Source organism: Epinephelus fuscoguttatus, linkage group LG12 (genome assembly GCF_011397635.1).
Source record: "Epinephelus fuscoguttatus linkage group LG12, E.fuscoguttatus.final_Chr_v1".
Taxonomy (NCBI): Eukaryota; Metazoa; Chordata; class Actinopteri; order Perciformes; family Serranidae; genus Epinephelus; species Epinephelus fuscoguttatus.
Window position 1 is genome coordinate 17,023,505 of NC_064763.1, and position 21,314 is coordinate 17,044,818.

Genomic DNA, 21,314 nt, shown 5'->3' on the forward strand with positions numbered 1-21,314 from the left:
CAGAAGATGGGTACACTGTGGTCATAAAGGGACGGACACGGTCAGCAACAATACTCAGGTAGGCTGTGGTGTTTAAACCATGCTTAGTTGGTACTAAGAAAATCTCCCACACACCATTACACCACCAGCAGCAGCCTGAACCATTGATACAAGGCAGGATGGATCCATGCTTCCATGTTGTTTACACCAGATTCTGACCCTACCATCTGAATGTAGCAGCAGAAATCCAGACTCATCAGACCAGGCAGCTTTTTTCCAATCTTCTATTGTCCAGTTTTGGTGAGCCTGTGTGAACTGTAGCCTCAGTTTCCTGTTGTTAGCTGACAGGAGTGACACCTGGTGTGGTCTTCTGCTGCTGTAGCCCATCTGCTTCAAGGCTGGACGTGTTGTTGGTTCAGAGATGGTCTTCTGCACACCTTGGTTGTAACCAGTGGTTATTTGACTTCCTGTTGCCTTTCTATCATCTTGAACCAGTCTGGCCATTCTCCTCTGACCTCTGGCATCAACAAGGCATTTTGGATCTCTGGGTATTTTCTCTTTTTGGGACCATCCTCTGTAAACCCTAGAGATGGTTGTGTGTGTGTGAAAATCCCAGTAAATACTCAGACCAGCCCGTCTGGCACCAACAACCATGCTGCATTCAAAGTCACTTAAATCACCTTTCTTTCCCATTCTGATGCTCAGTTTGAACTTCAGCAGGCCGACTTCATGTCCTAAAGTCTAAATGCATTGAGTTGCTATACAATAAACACAAACAACAAAATGAAAGTGCAAGGCAACACATTTTATTTCAAAGGCCTAATTGGCGTTAAGGTACAGCATATTAAATATCGTTAGTCCAGAGACAGTCATTGCAGAATAACATACCATTCTTTCCTTTACATGATACATTCAGGCTGACTTTAAATGAGATATTTTACATGTTGTTAATGTGGTGCTAACAAAGAAAGGCTGTTTACTGAAGGTCTTGTGTTTACCACAGGTACTTCCTGCCGCCCGCGCGAGCAGAGGTTCTACCTGTCAGGCAAACATCGAGTCCGTTTCGTCTCCTTTAATTTCTGATGGCTTGCGGTCGCCACAGCGCCCAATTAAGACACTTCACTGCTGCTGTTTAATTTGATTTCAGCGGTTACCTGTGGTTACTGAGTGACTAGTAGCATCTGCGTTAGCGTTGTGGTAGTTCCTCGAGGAGCTGTATAACAGAATAATGTATTTTACATCCCTGCACATAATGTTATATTTCAATAAATATAATAAATAAAAAGTACAAATATCTGAATATTATGGAACCAGATCGTTATCAAAGACATTTTTTGTCAGTAATACATTGCAACCAAATGCTGGATACAACAACATGACTCAGTGGATGGACACGTCAGAAATGCAAGGGCAAATAACATGACTTCAGTAATGTCTTCAGAAACAATATTACCGTCATGATCAGCTTCAAAAGGAAAATAAAAAGTGACGTCTGTCCTGCCGGCGCTGTGAGGAGGCGGGAGACAGAGAACAAGCTTTTTGCCCTGCGACATTTTTGATCCACATACATTCTGTTGTTCCTCAACACTCAGGACGTCATTCACAGAGTCACACCTTCAGCTCTCTATACTCAGTCTGGAGAGATCGTTTAGTCGTAGCACTCTGACAAAGTGTTAGTGTCGCATGTGGAGTCAAGAGTCATGAATATCACTTTGACACACTCCGCCTTTTATCCCTTTGCTGCAGTCCAGGTTCGTCCTTCAGTAATTGACTTTCCCGGGAACCTGCACATTCACTCCGCTGTAGTCCACCATGTACATGGGCCACTGCTGCAGGCACACACACACAGACACAATAATAGAGGAAAGTCAGTCGTAACAGTGGAGAAAATGCTTTCATTCGTACAAAGAGGTTGTTGACCTTGCCTCAAAACTTAATATTTGGCTTCAGTAGTTACAGTTAAACACACGGTCGTATCGACCTGGAGATTCTCACTCAGAAGTGAAATGAGATAACAGCTTCAAGCAACATTGGACTGCACATTTTGAGGGAAGCATCAGTGAAGTGTTTAAGGAGATGTCTGGAGTTATCCTGTCGTTTTTTCTTCAGGGGGTCTACAGGTAACAGACACTTAAATGTGATGCTTTTTAAGACCTTTTGAAGGATAACTTTTGCCAACAGACAAGTGCAAGGTTAAAGTAAAAAGACAATTTCTGAGGTTCAGTGGATTAAAGATTTCGAACATCAGAAATTAAAAGATGGATAAATGAAATTACATAAAATGTTTTTGGAAATGAGACCTCACAAATCCAAATTTAAGACTGCTTAATAAATTTTATTTATACAATTGATTTTCAGACTTTTTAAGGACCTGCAGACACCCTGTTCTTACTGTCAACAAATCTGTTTATCTGTCTCTCGATACTGTTGGTTCCTATTGACTACACGAATCTTAAGGCCCTGACACACCACACCACAGGTCGGCTGCTGGTCAATGCTGGGCCATCGGAGTGTCTGTTGCCCTTGTTGATGCAGTGTGTCCCCCACCGTTGCCTCTCATCAGCCCCTGTCTGTTTTTTTTTTTTTTTGGCTCATTCAGCATGTTGAATCAGGATCAGTGATGGTGGAGCCTGTTGGTGATTGCTTGGCAGTTCAGCTCAGCGCAAGAGAAGAGAAACGCAAGTGAGGAATGTAAATGAATGAACGAGCTTAAGTCAAGAGGGAGTGAGACTAAAACAAACTTGTTACATGAGGAGAGATTATTTTTCCTTTGCCATTGAGCTCTTCAGCAGAAACGTTTCCTGATGGGTTTTGTCATTGTTCACGGGCGCACGGTAAATATGCTCTGTTCTTTGAACTCTGGATTTTATTGTTATTGTGCTAACTGGCTAACTAGCGTCAAGACGGTCTTCTGGTTTCCCTTTCTGAATGATGAATACAGACTACCGCTAACACTCAGCAACTCACACCCAAACAACCTAGATTGAAAAACAGCACTACAGGTAAGAGGGACACACATTATATAACATCAATCACTGGTTCATCATTTTCCAAACTCACCATCACTGGAATCTGATTGGTTGATATCCCCAGGTCAGAGGAGGCAGGGACTCGGTTGCTCTCCTGGACTCTCTTGCGCTTTCGTCGATTGGTGGATGCGTCTGTTCCTACTGGAGACACATAACGGTTTTTGCTTCCATGTAGCTTCAAAGCACTGAGCTCTATTTCTACTAGCATGAGGAATTATACACCTACCTGTGTTACAAGCTTGGCTACAGATTTCTGCAAAAGGTCTGTGTGAGAGAGAAAAATCATGGCAAAAACAATTAGGTAATTCACATTCGAGCACTGTTCAGACTGAACTCATTTCATACCTAAAATTCTGCTTGAGGTAAGTCTTTGCCTCCATTCTTTCATCACAGCTTAACTGCTTCAATGTCAAAATATTGTTCACTATTTCATATTATTTACATTTGCTGCTGAGGGAGATTTATTCTCTGACATCTCAGAGGCTGGATTTAAATCCCAAGCATAAATAAACCATAATGAGCTTAACTACCAGGAGGCGAAACCCTAAATTTGCACTGGAATATACAATGTGGTGACAGCGAGCAGGCTGCTGAATATTCAGGTGTCTCAACACTCACTGTAGCTGGCTCTTGATGTTGAATGTTATTTTATCTGCGGCTTGAAGGATTTTCTCCAGGCACACGATGTCGTAGGTGTTGGGGTTTCGGAAGGGGATGTCATCTGGAAGGCCACTAACTTCTACAGACTCTGGACTGCCTCGGATTAGCTTGTACGGGACCACGACGGAGCGGTCTAAGCCCAGAGCCTCACCTGAACACACAGCATGACAATGTGATCAAAAACACAAAGCAAGGCAAAAATTAAGCTTTTTGGTCAGCTGCAAAGAGCTGCTGACAGGAGGACAAAAAGGCTTCATGCTGCTTGTTTTTACCAACAGTTCTACAACAAAAATACATGCAAATGTTCTTCTAAATAAAATGTAAACGCAGGTCTTCATCTGAAAAACTAGTTTATGAAATTGGTCCAGTACTGAGGAAGAGGGCTGCAATGTAACAACTCTGAACATGTTCACACTGTCAATTTATGTCCACTACAGGTGTTTGTTTTGCCACTTAAGTGTCAGACAACATTATGGAAATTTAACCGAAAACAGCCCAAAATTTGCAACTGCCACACACCAGATTCCACTTTGGGTGCTTTCACACCTGCTCTGTTTGGTTTGGTTAAATCGAACTCAGGTTTGTTTGCCCCCTAAGTGCAGTGCCGTTACAAACGAACTCTGGTGCGGTGCATTTGTGGTGAGAACGTGTTTCAACCTGGATCTGAACCAACTGCAGTCACATGACACATTGTTTGGGTTAAACATGAGCATGTTACAGTCCTGGAGGATTATTAATGTGCACCTCCTCCTGTACTGCCTTAATATGCACATTCAGCACATCCAATGCATCAAAACATTGTTTTCTAGTTGGAGCCGCGCCTTGTTTTCAAACTGTATGGTTTGACTAAAATGAACAATGACAGCAATATAGTCCACGATGAGCAGCGCTAAAATCAACCTGCGTAGTTGTCCCTCCATTGTGACATTAGAAAGGGTCACATTTATCTTGCAAGTGTACTCTTCTTCAATGTTTGGTTTACTTCCTGGATTTTTCCCACATGGAAATTCTGACCAATCAAGAGCAGCTTTCTCACACAAGGTATTTTATCTGGTCTGCTTGTAAATGCTGCCGTGAGAACACAAACCAACTCTAGGTAATTATACAACTTTGTGACAAAATTAGTCCAAAAATTAACTCTTGGTCTGAAAGCACCCTTAAATTAAGAGTAATTTTAGCATGGGGTGAACCAGCATATTTTCACTTCTAACTGGGTGAATTAAGGGTTTATTCGAACCAAACCGGAGTTGGTGACTGTTGGAACGATGGAAAGACAAATCAAGATGTTTTTATGAGTTCTCTTTGGTTTCTGTTTACTTGAATTCAGTGTGTTTTATGATGACAAAATTACTGTTTATGTAAATGTAGTCTGGTGGGTTTTACTATAGCAATTTTGAGACTGTTTCTGATTAAACAAAACGGATCTTGTTCTTAAATAAAAAAGGTGTATCTCTGTAGGGATCCTTTCCATAAACTGTCAAACACTGATAACAATCTGAGCCTGTCAGTGGTGAAAACAAGCACTTTTAGTGGACGTAAATTGACAGTGTGAAGATGCCCCTAATGGTTACATCGCAGCTTGGACCAATTTCATTAAATGTTGTTGCCATTAGTCACTTACATTTGACTGATGCTTGGGCATTCGACACTTTTATTAAGTGTCACTCACCAGAAATGACGGATTTTCATCAGAAAAGAGCTGCTTGACACTTCTGTCACGCACCTGGAGAATTTTGTTATGTCGCGGACTTGTCATACAGACCAGAATAGAATACAAGTCTTGTACCAGTACAATGAAATTTTTAGAAGCACAAACAAGTGACAACCCAGAAAAATACCTCAATCACATCACCAATAACTAAAAATAAAATAAATAATCAATAAAGGCTCTTGCAGTCTGTTTTGTAGTGTCACTAACATCGCCATGGAGATAGCAGTTTTTAATCCACATCGACTCCGACCTGCGTTCAGTGTCTCCGTCAACAGAAGCAGACGTCGTCTGTCTTAACCAGGCTGACTGACAGCAGACATTTGCTGAACCAAAATGTTGTTTCTGTCAGTGCCACTGGAAGAAATTAACAATGCTTCTATCGATTGATCAATTGATTGTTTTAAATTCCCAGCCCACCACAGCGAGTGAGGGGAATCTGCCGCTCACAGACAAACTGGCAGCAGCCGAATCGATGAATACACAATTAATTAGAAAAATTAAAAACACACATATACAGCTGGATATCTGTGTGATTTAAACAGCTGTCTGTGCAAATTACACTTCACTTGATGCGACAGACTCGGACTCTGGTTACCATGGAGACAATATAAAGCCTTTCAGTGAAGCAGATATTAAAAACGATGTGCAGCTGTTAAATTTCTTTCGGATAACACTTACCAGAGGTGTCGGGTGCCCAACCATTAATCCGGCTTTAGACGCATAAACACGGGAAGATAGGGTCCATTTTGAAAAATACCAAATTTACCATTTAAGTAATTCAGGGAAGCCAACAGTAGCTATTGATCACATGTAAATGACCATGCAGAAGGAAAATGATACAACTGTTTAGTGCAAACATACAACAACATTCAGCCTATTGTTCTTAGTCACTGAAAGTCAAATATTCAATGTAACAAAAACTCAAGTTGACGTATGACACAAGAATCAAAGTCTACTTACCATATTTCTTGTTGAACAGTTCCTTGACTTGCTCTCGAAGGACTACTTTCTCCCCCATGCGGTTAATATCGTCATCATCTGTCAGGTGGGGAGAATCAAGTTAATGACAACTTTTAAAATAAAGTTCCTGATGATGCATCAACAGGAAAATGTCTACTGTAAAGCATTTTCTACTCACCACTTATTGAGGCGTACGCCTTCTTTAGTAAAGTGACGCGTCGAGGTGCTGATTAAAATGATACATTGTATATTATTATTAATATGACATAACATTAGACATTTTGATTACTTATTCAGATTTTGTGATTAAAAACCAAACGGTGTCATTACCTGGTTTTGGAATGAGTCCTTGAAAAGGTCTGCAAAGAACAAAGTGATGAGTCATCCTTAAATCATGTTAAAGATTTAACAGATAAAACAAACATTTAAATACATTTCAGCGGGAATAAATTAAACTTGAGGGCCGACCTTGAATAGTACTCAAGCAAAGATAGTGTCAAGACGGGCCACAGTATCACAGCTAAGGGGAATTATTTGGACCAATTAAAGGAATACTCCCCCCATTACCATTTGTATATCAGTTACTCACCCCATGTTATGTTGAAAATTCCAAATACAAAAATTCTTGATAAATTAAAGTCATAGGAGTCTGGGTTTAACAACAAAACCATATTGAAAGCCCCGTTTCCACCGAACACTTTCCGTGTGGTACCTTTGGAACCAAAATAACCCTTTGGACATGGTACCTAGACCTGGGAGGGACAGAAGAAGTCACCAGTGTTTAAGTGATCATGTGACTGGTGATTCCCACCTGGTGATGGTAAAGCTGATTTTGTCAGCGACCGCCAGGATCCTCTCCAGGTTCTGGGAGCCGAAAGTGCAGGGCTTCCTGAAGGGGATGCCGGGGGGAAGGCCCTCGATGATGACCGAGTCTGGGTTGTTCTTGATCCTCTTGTAAGGCACTTGGACGGGGTACTTGATGCCCAATGCCTCCCCATACTTCCTGTTGAACAGATCTTGGACCTGCTCTCGCAGCGTGTTGGCCAGGTCGATCCTGGACAGCTTGGACTCCAAGCACTCTGGAAACGGAAGAGAGAAGAGAATTCCAACATGCTGTGTTTGATTGGAGTCTGCTGTAGGTAGTCAGCATATTACCCAGTTAAGCTTTGAAAGCGAGGTTAATAAACATCAGAACACAATGGCCCATTTATGTATGAACCTGAGCGTACCCGAAAAACCAGGTCTCTTAGATATAGCTGCAGTGTCATCTGTTAATGGTGTTGCATCCTTGGCATCCAGCTCTGTGGAAAAAAACATTTAAAGGTTAAACTTTTGTTTTTGTTGCCTCTTAAGATTTACTGGTGACAACAAACGTTAAGAGTTGCTCCTTGTTCCAGCAGCTGAGCTTTGTCACAAATAAAAAAGGTTGAGATAGCTGCAGGAAATCCCTGCAAGGACTTTCTTTTTCCCCTTAGAAGAGCGGTTTTAAAAATAGCTCGTGAACTGGATTTAACCTCATAATTTCAAGCATGCAGAGGACAGAGCAAATAGCATCTTAAACCTGCATTATGAGCTTTCCAGATGGTAGAATATGCAGAATATTCCACCACAGCGCCCCTCCTCCCTGCTAAGATAGTACTTTATCTTCAGAGTGTTTAATATTACAGTATGTATGGCGACATAATTATAAAATATATACTGCATGTACAGCAGGATTAAAAATTACTTTGCTTATCGGTTCAGTTTCTTGACCTCTACGAATTTTTATTATTCACAAAAATTTTGCTGTCAACAAACCCTCAAAAAGATTACACAACTGCCAGCACTGACCTACTAAGAATCACATGCTTGAATCCCAAAGAATCATGGTCAATATAGTGTCCTGACATGCTGGATTTAGAAGCTATTACAGTGGCTATATTTCTTCATTGGGGCTTTTAGGGAATCTTTTCATTTTATTGCAGAGGGTTGGGAATTAAAATGACTCCCTGATATTGTTGCATTAACAAAGCCTTCCCATCAGGCTCGAAGGACTAAATGATGATTTTAATGTCATTATTCTGTTATTTACATTTACATACACAAGCCAAATATAACACAAGTATAAGACGGACATACCTGAATCACAGATGGGCATGGAAGGCAACTCTTGTTTTACTTGCTCGGTTAACAGCTCAGGCCTGGAGACAAACAATCAGCATAATTTTTACAAAGCTGTGAATGAATCCCTTGATTTTGGTGTCACTTCCTTGTCTGAAGACGACCTTGTTTAACAGCTAATACGAACATTTTCCCTGTTTTAATCCTGTGTCCCTGTGTTAATTATATAGACTGTGTGATTAATCGATATGGCTACAGTGACATCGCTCATTTGTTTGTGGACTGCCGTCTTGAAATCTTGAGTTTGACAATTTGTTTTGACGACTTTTTATGTGTGTGACCCACCATGGAAGATTTTAAAAGCAGCTACTAGCAGTTAGCGGCTAACTCAAAGAAGAATAACAGTGGCCGAGGTCTGGGAGCTCCTTAACCTCTGAGCAGAGGATGAGATCAGCCGCCAAATAACAGAGAAGCTAAATGATGGTTATTGCCATGTTATGGTTTATGAAGCGCTGCCTGTGACGCCTCTTTTGGTTCTTAAAATGATGCCACTGTCATTTGGTCCTGTGTAAAAATGCAAAGGAAGCATAAAGAAGGGACTTAGTAGCGGCTCCATAGCTCGATCTCTGTGTAAAAAGGGCCACTGCCCCTCAAGCGACCCCGCCCTTAAATATGAGTAATTTTGATCTTTATAAAATGTAAACGGGTGAGTTATAAAAAAAAAATAATTGTGCCCCCCATTTGTCATGAATGTTAAAATCAGTTATCAAGAAAACCGTTTCTTGTTCAAGGCTGTAAACATGTTTATTTCTGCTGTAAAGTTGAACATTTTAACATGTGGGTCTCAGAGGTTGAATATATGTCAAACATAGGTAAAAAAAAATCAGTTCCACTATATTTTTATATCAAAATCTCTGTCCTTTCTCCTCCTTTTCCTTAACATGCATGTTATTGTGCTATTTTTATGTGCTCTCACCTTTTAATGACAAACTGAATCTGACTGCTAGCAGCTAAGATCTTGCGCAGTTTGGCCGCTCCGAAACAGTTGGGCCTTCGGAGGGAGATTCCCTCTGGCAGCCCGGTGACGCACAGGTCCTCTGGGTACATCTGGAACTTGGAGTAGGGCACCTTGGCTGGTTCAGGCAGGCCCAGAGCCTCAGCTGCGGAAGAGGAGATGGCATATAAGTTCACTGGTTGCTTATTTGCTAATACAAGTAAGGTCTTAACAAGCAAACACTTTCCAACTGTCACATAATTGTTATGCACAATCACCACTGTTCATTGTCACAGTGCTGAGATGTTTTGATCAGCTGTTTCCTTCGTACAGCAGCTAAAACTCCAACTCCAGAATCCTGAAGCTTGGCACATGAAATTGTGATAGATCTTTTTCATCTCCTTTAATTTGCCCCACACTTATCAAACTGATTCTGATGTGTTAAATTATTGAGAAAACTTAAATGTTATAATATAAATATTTGAAGAGGCTATAAAAGCTTAACTTTGCACTTGATGTACACTGGTAAAGGGTGTGTTCACGGAGAAGGAGATAAAAGTCTTACTGCAAAATGAATGGGTCCGAGATAACTTCCTACCCTCGTATGAATGAGGGTTAAACATGGCGTCCACAGGTAGCTTACCGTACTTAATGCTGAAGATGCTCTCCACTTGTCTCCGAAGCTGAAGAATCATTTCACCAATGTCCTCCACCAAACTCCCTGCTGAACGAGTCAAACACACAAACAACATTTTCACTGAGAGCATTAAAGGAGAATTATGATGTGAGGGCAGCTCGGTTAGTGGGAGGCTTCCCACCTGTGATCAGAACAACTTTTCCTCTCGCCAACTTTATTTTGATTAATTCCTCCTGCCCTACGCTGGCCTGGTAATGACAAACTGAATGTGTGGTGTATTAATCACCACAGACCATAACAAATGGACACAGGAGGGAAGAGTGGTGAAAAGTTGCAAAAATGGGGAAAAAAAACAAAGTAGAAAATCTTTTTGAGGTGGATGTGACTAAAAGCTTCAAATTAACTGTGCTGCACCTGAGGTAAATGCAGATAATATATCTGCATGTTCAAAACTGCAGCTCAAGCAAGAGCGTAGAAGAAATGAACTTGAAGATTATGAAAATAGCCTTTACGTCAAACAAATAAAGGTGTTTTTATGCGCATCTGTAACATGTACCTTCAGAGGATCGTCTGATGCTCTGGGAGGCCGCACTGGGTGACAGAGCTTCAGCTGCAAGATGAGAGACAAACATGAGGAGGGCAACACATACAGCTGCTTTCAAACCATTGCAGAACAAAGAATTCAGATGTATGATATATTATTCAGGTAAAAAAACAAAACCAACGTTGTTAATGTCTTGATGGTACACTGTTAACTGAGCTCGTGAAAAACATCGGTGGCTTTACAGCAGTCACGAGCTTATAGTAACTAAAGCAGTGATTATTACATTTCTAAAAATGTAGCTGGTGTATAAACGGGAAATATATAAGCTGCAATAATTCAATATTATCATCCACTGTACTATATTCTGGGCAAATTGTAATTGAAAACTCACAAAATAAGCCGTTACTTTTACACCTGTGAAGAGTTTACTCTGATGTACAGTTAATTGCATTGAACATTGTTTTTTTTGTACGTACAACACCTGCAAGTAAGATACAGATATTCATTACAGCCATGTTGTTTAATCTGACAATAAAGTGCCTGAACTGAACTTTATTAAGTTGACAAATGTAGTATATGATATGGTGCCATTTTTGGACTGCATTAACCCTATGAAACCTGGAGCAACATTACCTTTCCTGTTCTGCTTTCAGGCGCCGTTCACAAATATTCACACATTTGATAACTTGGTAAGAAATGTCACACAGAATTATTATAATTTTGAAGCACTCTTTCCTTATAATTTCCTTGTTTGTTTGTTATTAATTTTCTTTTTTTAAACTAATTTTCTAATTAGTACTAACTTACTTAATAATTTCTTGGGTCATTTCTTCTGTCGTTGCTCATGACCTTCTTCCCATGTTTTTAAAAGAAATCAAACCAATGTGCTCAGGTTTCCAAGGGTTAAAATGCAAAATCTTCCTCACTCTTTGTTCATTAATAACTTTGGACACACACACACACTTTATGACAGTTAATAAATTGACTGGTGTATTCAGATCTGGAACGGTGACTGAGGAGCTATCATTCTTTCGCAAGATGTCTTCACCATCAGTAACATAAACAGCCCACGGATATCGGAGTCTGCCCTGTTAACTTCAGATAAAATCCTAACAACAGGCTAAGAACTGATTGAATATTGTGTGGATGATTGTTGTATGTCCCCACTATGATTTTATGTCAGTGTAGTGATGTGGAACAGCTTGTTACATTCTCTGGCTTGGCGCATTTGATCAGCGACTTAGAAACCTCCTCGCAGGTAATTCTGGTATGTATTATTATATTCCAGTCGGCCTCTGAGTAGAATCATGTCATGTTCAACCAGTCTGTTAGTTTTTCTTCTGCAGCATCGTTTTCATGCTAAATTATGCAAGAAGCACTTGCCACTGACTGACAAGAATCCATTATTTTGTTTGTAAATGCTGTCTGCCTGAGTGGGACACCCTCATATCGTCTACATATATAGAGCTAATGAACTTTGTTTCTTTAAGGCTCATTTACACTCCCTTTACGTACGAAAATAGTTTCATCCGTTTCAAATTTTGTAAACGCCACTGCCTCAGACTTCCGTGTGTCCTTTATGTTGGCATAGATACAACCAACAGGTGGCGCTAGAGGACAGAGTCATAAGTTTCACACCACAACAAACAAGGCGACGGTGTTATAGGAGGTCATAATATTGTATCTTTAAACAGAGGTAGCATTGTAGACGGCCATGATGAATTCCTTTCACTATTTTCTCTATATATTATTATTATCTATTACCAATTTTTTTTCCGTTCCACCATTGTTTAAATTTCTTTGTCGTCTCCTACGATCTTATCTTGCTTGGTGGTAACGCTCCATTAAGTCAGTTTCCGTAAGCTTTCAGAAAATGTGCACAAATACAGACAGGATTAACGCAGAGTACAGACAGAAAGCTCCGTTTGTCTCCGTATCTAACACTGAGCATAAATGAGTCCTTAGCATGACTCCGTCTGTGTGAAACCTCTAAAATCCCACATCTAATTTCCTCAACTATGTGTGTGTATATAATGCAAAACAGCCAAAAATGACACTTAAATAAAGAGCATGTAACAGCAAATAATTCTAAATGTGACATTTGCTGCACTTACCTCCATTTTCTTTCCTTTAGTGGTCATTTGTGAAAGAAAAGAAAACTTAAACAAAGCACAATCAAATCAACAAAATAAAACAAAATGCCTCCTGAAAGCATCGTATGCTAACCCAAGATCACATCGAGTAGACTCTTCATTCTCTGTGGCATTGTTATAGCTCCATCCAAATATAAAAACAAATGCCTCATTAATATGTTGATTTAATTTATAAAAAGACATCTAAACGTCGATTTTGTTTTTAGGAGCTTTTAGCATTTAATTAGTAGTTTTACACACATACTTCTGAGATATCCCGACGACCCAATGACTTTTACACAGCCATCCATTAACTTTTATTCAATGCCTGTTTGCAAAGAGCAGCTTAAAGGGTTAGTTCACCAAAATGAGAGTACAGATTTATGCTGCCACCCCAATATAATGGAGGTGAGCTGATTTTTTTTTTGTGGTGTTCACAGCATTGTCAGAAATCTCAGTGACACATGCTGTATCTCAAGTATCTGCTAAGCTCGATACAAGTAGACAGGTAAGAAAATAGGTTTGTAGTTTAGGTGAACTGACCCTTTAAGGTGAAAAATGAATAAACAAGTCACTGGTTGTTTATTAGCACTTGATAAATGAGGCTTTTGCGGTTTAGAAAGAGAGAGCAGTCTACTCAAATGTCTTGGTATCTTTACTCTAGTCACCTGTGCTTTAAAGGTGAACAGTTTGGTGTTAGATGGAGGGAAGATTTGGGAGTATTGAAAGGATCTTTGAGGAGCAGTTTTGTCTCTAATACATGAACTATCTCTAATCATTCTGGGGCTGCAGGACTACAGGACGATGTAACTCAAAATCAGGAAATATGCACAATGCATCAGTCTTAATATCTTAAATGGCAAAAAATGACCACATGAAAAGTTTTAATATACATAATGACTCAAAGACTCAAAAGCAGAGTCAGTCAAACAGCTGATGCATGGTGCTTTTTCACAGATGAGAGCCAGTATTTGTAGGAGTGGGAGAAGAGAAGGGCTACAGTGGTCCAGAGTTGGGGAGTGGGGATTCTTAAGGTTTGGGGTGTAGCTATGACTGGCTGGGGAGGTTTAGTCGTGGGGTAGTGGGAGAGTGGATGAAAAAAGTATCTGAGAAAAGTGTTTTCATACGTGTGGCAGCTTATCTAGCTCCCTAAAACACAGCCAGAGTGTGGGGTGGCAGTGGTGGGTGCTGGGTGGCACCACGGTGGCTGTAAGGGCTGTGGGTGGAGCTGGCATTCCGGGGGGCTGCGGTGAGAAGTAGGTAGATGAAATGGAGGTGGGGGCTGACGGGGCTGAGGTTACCTGCGTGGTTTTCCATTTGGTGATGGGGAGCAGAGGGAGCAGGGGGGACAGAGGGAGCAGAGGGCGAGGCTGTGGCTGGACACGCTGCTGCTGCTGCTGCGACCGGCTCGGCCACAGACTCGCTGGCCTCCTCCCCACTTGTACCAGCGTCTGGAGAAACAAACGTACTCATGACCTTCACAAGCTTTTTACAAGTTTCACTGTACACAACATGAGAACAACAGGAAATATAAGGCTTCCTGTGACAGGGTGATATTTCCTGTGTTGCTGTTTTTAGTTTGTTAATATATAATTCTGATATGGACAGGTGTTATACAAGACGAGACTGATCAACGTTTGACATCTGATATTGGTTAGACCTCATTTAATCTTGTAAAAGCGAAACATAAAGTGCAGAAAAAATTCACCTGGCAGATAGCTCCAACACTTTGGGAACTTAACAACCTGTAACCTGGAGCTTCCCAAAACCTGAACTTGTAAGAACTGGCAAGGCTTTTGTTTTGGGATCTGTTTGTGTTTCCACTGTGTTTTATGATATAAATCATCGACCAAAAGGAAAGTCTGTCCAAGGGCGGGACTTGGCAAAGGGTCAATTCCCCTCTTAAGGAGGTCACTAAGTTCCTGTACCTTCAGTGTGACAGTGACATTCACGTAATATGGTAAACTAACACTAGATATCAAACAAAAGCCAGAGGCTGTATCATATTAAGTTGTTACGAGCTGTTAATTCACCACATCTAAGCAGAAAGCAGAAGATAACATTATTTCTGAGCCCTACGGGACAAGGGCTCTCTTCTTACGGGCAGCTGCCTCTGTGTCTGCAGCTGCCTGTTCCACAGAGCAGCGTGACAGTGAGAAGCACTTACTCTGCAGCAAAATCCGGGGACAAAAACATCCCCAGAAGCACACTGCACATTGACTGGCAAGAAGAACAACAAAAAATACGGACTGCTTGACAACCTCAGTTGACTGAGGGGTCTCCAACTGATGATTCTAATCTCTGACTTTCAGAGGGCAGCCCTAGGAAAATGTCTGAGTGTGTAGTCTTCATTTCTTTCTTATCATATGCCAAGCTGCTGCCTATGATGTATCCACTGCAACTGTGGCTATCAACACTTATCAGATGTCAAAGAGACCATACTACAGTCTTTCTGAGGACATCATAGCTTTACATTTCAGACTAGTGACACTGTATCACACACTGTGATGGGTCAGTGATATTCTATGAAATCTGCATCTCTGGATACTCTGTTTATAATCTAAGTGAGCAAATTTCAAAGCTAATAGCTGCAAAGCATGTGCACACTTACCTGGCACTGTAACTTGAATGATTTCCCCATCTGGAGGCTCTGTTTTAATCCTTTTCAAAGGAATGCAATCTCCTGAAGGACCTGCGGGGATTGAACAGTTCATTCTGCCTGAGTTCCCATCAGTGTGTGGCTCTGTGTTTTATGGCTACATTAAACAGATTTAAGTAGGTGATAGAATGTGTTTGAACTGACTGGACTGCAAAACATGGTGGGAGATTTTCTTGAGGGACTTCCAAGGACTGTTAACACTGCTTTAAGAGTTTCATTTGATACTCGGGGCTTAAATCTTTTGTTAAAAATCATTACGAACATTTTTTTAATAATGCGGGATTGCTTTTATTTGCACATACCTGCTTCACAGTCAGCCAAGGGACTCACACATGCACTCGCTGATCTGTGCAATTGAATAAAACACACTCAGGTGACTACCAAAATTACAAAACTGGTTCATTAACAATACATGAGCAATTTTGCTTTTGTTATAAATGCAATTAAATCTGGCTACATGCCACTATCCCATATTTCGACGTTTTAAAAAAAGGTCTGCGGGGTAATGCTAAATTTCTGCGTGGGCTGTGCTCTGACCTGCTGCTGTGAGGATTGCTGACCAGCTCTGCTGTTGTAGGCGGGATGCTCAGATTGTCAAGGAAGCTGTCTTCAGGCATGGAGCCCAGGTCATGCTTGCCCTCCTCCCTTGCAATCTTGCCAGCAGCTTCAACAAACAAGACACAGAAGATAAACAAACACTGCATCCCATTAGCGAGGAACATCTGTGGGGTATAAATATATAAATAAAGACTTGACAGATGAGTTTTCTGTTAGCCAGTTACTGTAATTAATTGTAAGGATTCTGACAAATATTGTACGGCTAAATGCTCGACTCAAGCCCCCACACAAAGCACACATGGAATCCTACCAAAACAATTACATTTTACCCAAAGTTCTCCTTTGAAAAGATGGAGATCATTTTTCATTTTAATGAAAATACAGGCTACACTTTGGCCATGAGCCAAATTAGCTCTGATTTTGTCTCAGGCTGCATTAGTTTCAGCTGGGCATATAGAATAAACTGGAAACTGAGGGATACTGCCTGCAATACAGACACAAGTATACGCTACTATATGATGAATTTAGCCAGCTTGGATCCAAAGGTAGGTAAACTATTATCTCAGTTTGCTGCCACCGTTTTTTCCAAACAGAAACCTCGAAATTCTAGAAAGACTGGTACATTTTCATGTATAATTAGAGACAGTGGCAATGAAAAGTCATACAGAGACGGATCGGCAGTGTTTTATTAATGAGGCAAAATCACAGCTCATATGCATGAGAAAATTGTATTAAAACAAAAACAAAATTAATCACACTCTTACCAGTGAAAATCCTTTCATCAAACATTCTGGAATATAAAAAAACACAGAAAACAGGCCATTAGTCACTGAGTTCAAAAGAGTGTTTCAGCTCTCAGGGCAGAAGTCATGATGCAAACACTGCGCATGTGGAGGAACATATCATTAACAGCTTTTTTAAGCACATTAACCGCTCTTTACACAATCAGTTGCAGTCAAACAATCACGTAAATGAGTCATCCCTTTGTTGCCACTAAATCCCACTGACTAAAATTAGCTGTGTGGATGTGAACTGAACTCCCCCTCCTTCTGGCGCATGCTACTGCTCGGTCTGCCACCGAGACATTCCTCTCCTGCTGTGATTGTAATTAATCTTTACACACAACTATTCCTTTAAGTCATGTTTATTTACATCGATTTGTAGCATTTTTAGATTCAGATGAAACTTCTAAAACTGGTGAAAAAGGGTGCTGTTTATCAGTACTTTCCTCTATAATCATTGAGCTACCTGACCTTTTAAAGGGAAAACTTTTTTTCTGTCAAAGTGACTAATGGGAACAACAATTTTTGAAATTGGTTGAGCTGCGAAACAGGCCGCATTGTAATCGTTGGGGTTATATCTAACTGCTGGGGGTGGCAGTAGCTCAGTCCACAGGGAACCGGAGGGTCAAGTCCCTATCCAGAGCAAATATGGAGTGTGGACTGGTTGCTAGAGAGGTGCCAGTTCACCTTCTGGGCACTGCAAAAGTGCCCCTGAGCAAAACAACGAACCCTCAACTACTCGGGGCCCCTGTCGCTCTGATATCTCTCCATTTAATGCATGTATAAGTCCTGTTTGTGCATGTGAGTTAGAGCGCAGCTCAGGACGCATTTTCATGACCAAACCCAACCTGAGTCTGACACAGTTATAACCAAGCCCGGCCCAACCCAGACAGACTTTATGATTTTTAAGTCCGAACCCCACCCGAGCCTGACGCAGTTTGTTACCTGACATAATTATTGTTATCATGGTTACAGCTTGCCAGTTTACAGTGATCACCCATGGACAGTGTGTAAATGACCATCAAAAGCTTGCTGTTACGCACAGTCAAACATGCCGCACGCACAGCAGTGCAGCATATACTTTACATTTTACAAAACCAACTTCTTCCTTATCACCTACATTGATGACACTTAGTTCAGTCTGAATATTTACCGCCTCCTGTCTGAAATGTAACTATTGGCCAGTGTTGCGTTCAGGCGTTGTGCCATAGCACAACACAGCAGCATGTCAAGTTCGCCGAACCTGAAACGAATCCGGGCAAAATTTCTAAACTGTTATCCGAACCCAGCCCAAGTCGGATATCCACACTCTAATGTGCGTGTGTACTTCAGGCCTGTGAATATATGACAACAGAATGAAAAAACAAATGTACTCTTCTTCTTCTGCATCCATGTATGTCCAATTAAAGTGCTTGCTTTTGCCTCTGACAGGCTCAGGCTGACACTGAATTAAAAATCGAATCATGGCAGACTTTGTAATATTGGCAAATATATCGTTGTCCTCAGAATCGATATAATATTGCATCGTGGTGAAGGTAATAATTCACACCCAAGCTGATGGTATCCACAGCAATAGAAAATGTACGCTCTGAGATTTTAAATACCTTTAAGCCATCCAAACACAAGTGGACAGCCAAGCAAATCACCGTTACCACCTGTGTCAACCATGCCTCTCCAAGGCTTGCAGCTGGTCACTTGTGTTCAGATTTGATTGATGCCTATGTCACTTTGGCTAGAAGGTCAAAGGGCACTGTGTATAGTTATTACATTCGCACTCTTGCCAGACATAGCGGTTATGTTGGTACAGCTGGTAAAGACACACAACACTCCATCCAACTCAGAGTAAAATGGGCAAGTTACAGAACACTGGCACTTAAAGAACCACCACATAATGCATTGGTCTGTCTGGTCTGTTTGTCTTTGTGTCGAACCGAGTCATAACAAAACAGCAAATAGAGCGGATCAAGCAAAAGGTAAAAAACGTTTTCTAAGTATTTCTCTTAATTTCTCTGTGGGACTCCTCTGATGACAATCCAAGCCTGTCAGTGGCAAAAACAAGCACTTTTATTGGAAGTACATTGACAGTCTGCTACTGCCACAAAGAATGTATTACAACCCGATTTACTGCCAACAGCTCTATGCTCCAGCTGCAGCGCTCTCACCCAATACTGAACCAATTTCAAAAATTCTTGTTTCCATTTGAGACTTACACAGAAAAACATGGGAAAGAAGGGTTGAAAAATACTGAAGGTTCCCTTTGGAGCCAGATGACCTAATTTTATATTGGGGTCACTGCTGAGCAAGACTACGCTCTACAGCCATTACACAAAGCTCATAACACTAGAGGCAAAACACACTGAGAAACAACACTGCTGTTATTGGTATTTTACCAGTAAAATATAAAAAAGTAAAACATTTGAAGTTTGGTCTGAGGGCCGGTGATTTCTATATTGTTCTTCTACTGTTCTTGTTCTTCTTGAACAAATTCCACAAAATTATCCACACCAACAATGACTTGATCCTACTAATGATATGTTTTTGTGGATCCAAAGCCCGACATGGGAGCACAGAGCTCAGAGCTCAGTGTTTTTCTGGGCGACATGTTCCTTCATAACGATGAACATGGGCGCAGTCGTTTATTTTTAATTCAGTCCCACATACATCGCCCACCTGCTGTGAATACTCTCGAGAGCACCAAATGTGGACTAATGTGATGCCAAAAATAGTTCCAGACAAATACACTATTTACTGTTGTTTGGGTAACTTTTGCTAAAATCTACTGTGTCCAGCTGTTTGAGGAAATTAGTAAGCCTTTAAAAGTGGAAAGTATATATTTGTGAGTTGTTTTGAAAGATTTATATCTTCAGTAGTAATGAACAGGCTTGGGGTTGAGTGACACAGACAGAATAGGGATGTCGTAAAGTACTGAGGGACAGAATAACACGATGCTCATTTTGGTCTTTTCATGGGATTTCCTAACATTAAGAAAAATATACAATAATGTCATGGCACACTAACAATCCTGCATGGTTCAAGGTCTCCTTATTGGCTGTCCTGCATGGCTGTGAGGCTGGGTGGGTTGGACTTACCTAGGGGTAGAGGCTGTTTTAGTTTGAAAGGGGGCGTGCCAAAGTATTTAATATCTCTTTTCCACCAAAATTAAGATGAGTAAACTCACTAAAAAGAGGCTATAGACTCCTTTCCCATTACCAGTAGACCAGAGCTGTGTACACGGCTCTGCAGCAGACGAGTATGACTTTCTGTGTGTGTGTGTGTGTGTGTGTGTGTGCGTGTGTGTGTGTGTGTGTGTGTTTTGGGTGTGTCATATTCGACGTCATGGACAGGCTGGCAAACAGGTAAGTAAACAGTAGAAAGCAGCATGAAAACTTCAACTTCTACTTCTATATCTCATACTTCTTCAGTCTCTCTTTCAAACTCGGTGCAAACTAATTTGTATCAGTGTTTGAGCACTGCTTGGGTGGAGATGGATGGCATTTTGCGGTGGAGTGTCACTGCATTTTGCTGGTTAAGGGGCTAAAATTAGCCCGTCCACTTGGGTGTTGCGTTTCCATCAATGCCGATCGGAGCTAGAGCTGATACATACTGTATCTGTGACAACTGCAGTCATTTGACTCGTGTACAAGTGTTGATTTGGACCTTTCCCATTACATTAAAAAGCCAGATGTTAGTGGGTGTCGTTGGGTTTTTTATGCAGTGGGAAAAGGGGCTTAACGGAGATGATTCGGACCAGGTGGGGAAGTGCAGTTGATGAGAGATTTCAGAGTGTTCAAGTTTTGTTCTAAGTTATTGTCTGCGTATTAAATCATAGACATATAATGTCTACTAATAAACTGCTAATGGAGTACCGACGCTACGCAGTGTGGACCATGGAGAGGAAGCTGACTAAGTGACAACCTTCGGATCAGTGCTGGGACAGCAAGGCAACAGGTTGGCTCACATCCCTTAACTCTAGCATGGCAGCCGAACGCTCGCTCTCTAGTAATATATTTAGGGTCAAACTATGGCAGCCCGAGAAGAGTGTTTGCCCTAGGTCATACTATCAAGTGCCCAAGGTTGTATTTACTCTATCAATAATGCCAGCGTTACTCTTTAGGATTGTTTCACAAATGTTAAGGGATCTTTTGATGACATAAAGTGTTGGAAAAGTGGGAATTCTGAAATTGCGGCTACTCTAATAAAAAGTCAGGGGATCACCAAAGTCAGTAAGATTCATCCTTTGGTGACCACAATCATGCCAAATTTAATCCATTTATTGCTGTTGAGCTATTTCGCTCTGGACCAGATTATTTGACCAACTCGCCAACCACATCATCTTCCCTTGAGCACACTCCTCCTGTGTGGTTATGGGATTTTTATTATTAAAAAAAAGCCAGTAAATGTTGATCTATTTGCCTTTAATTATGAAATTGAACTGCCCACAACATGGATTTAAAATTAGGTTTTTATGACGTGATACTATCTGAGCATAATCAATAGCAAGGCTACAGCTCTAAATGAGAACAAAATTTTGGTTCCAGTTAAAGCAGCCAACCCTCATAATAAATGATC

At 40.9% G+C, this 21,314-nt stretch overlaps 1 protein-coding gene across 3 annotated transcripts in view; it reads right to left on the reverse strand.

Moving 5' to 3' along the window:
• Positions 1-763: 763 nt before the first annotated feature.
• gtf2ird1 (GTF2I repeat domain containing 1) overlaps positions 764-21,314 on the reverse strand; it is a 42,554-nt gene continuing 22,003 nt past the window's right edge. Inside the window, exons 10-27 of one of the 3 annotated variants that reach the window (XM_049592015.1) lie at positions 16,728-16,753; positions 15,943-16,069; positions 15,708-15,751; positions 15,358-15,438; positions 14,048-14,197; positions 10,627-10,680; positions 10,077-10,157; positions 9,416-9,599; positions 8,458-8,519; positions 7,569-7,640; positions 7,151-7,418; positions 6,670-6,698; positions 6,518-6,565; positions 6,340-6,417; positions 3,627-3,819; positions 3,235-3,272; positions 3,040-3,146; positions 764-1,808 (exon numbers count right to left, since the gene is read on the reverse strand). In XM_049592015.1, the coding sequence (XP_049447972.1) occupies positions 1,740-1,808; positions 3,040-3,146; positions 3,235-3,272; positions 3,627-3,819; positions 6,340-6,417; positions 6,518-6,565; positions 6,670-6,698; positions 7,151-7,418; positions 7,569-7,640; positions 8,458-8,519; positions 9,416-9,599; positions 10,077-10,157; positions 10,627-10,680; positions 14,048-14,197; positions 15,358-15,438; positions 15,708-15,751; positions 15,943-16,069; positions 16,728-16,753 (1,711 nt within the window). In that variant the 3' untranslated portion in view covers positions 764-1,739. Of the gene's footprint in view, positions 1,809-3,039; positions 3,150-3,234; positions 3,273-3,626; positions 3,820-6,339; positions 6,418-6,517; positions 6,566-6,669; positions 6,699-7,150; positions 7,419-7,568; positions 7,641-8,457; positions 8,520-9,415; positions 9,600-10,076; positions 10,158-10,626; positions 10,681-14,047; positions 14,198-15,357; positions 15,439-15,707; positions 15,752-15,942; positions 16,070-16,727; positions 16,754-21,314 lie in introns of all 3 variants that reach the window. The other 2 variants (XM_049592014.1, XM_049592013.1) reach the window with 2 other exon arrangements.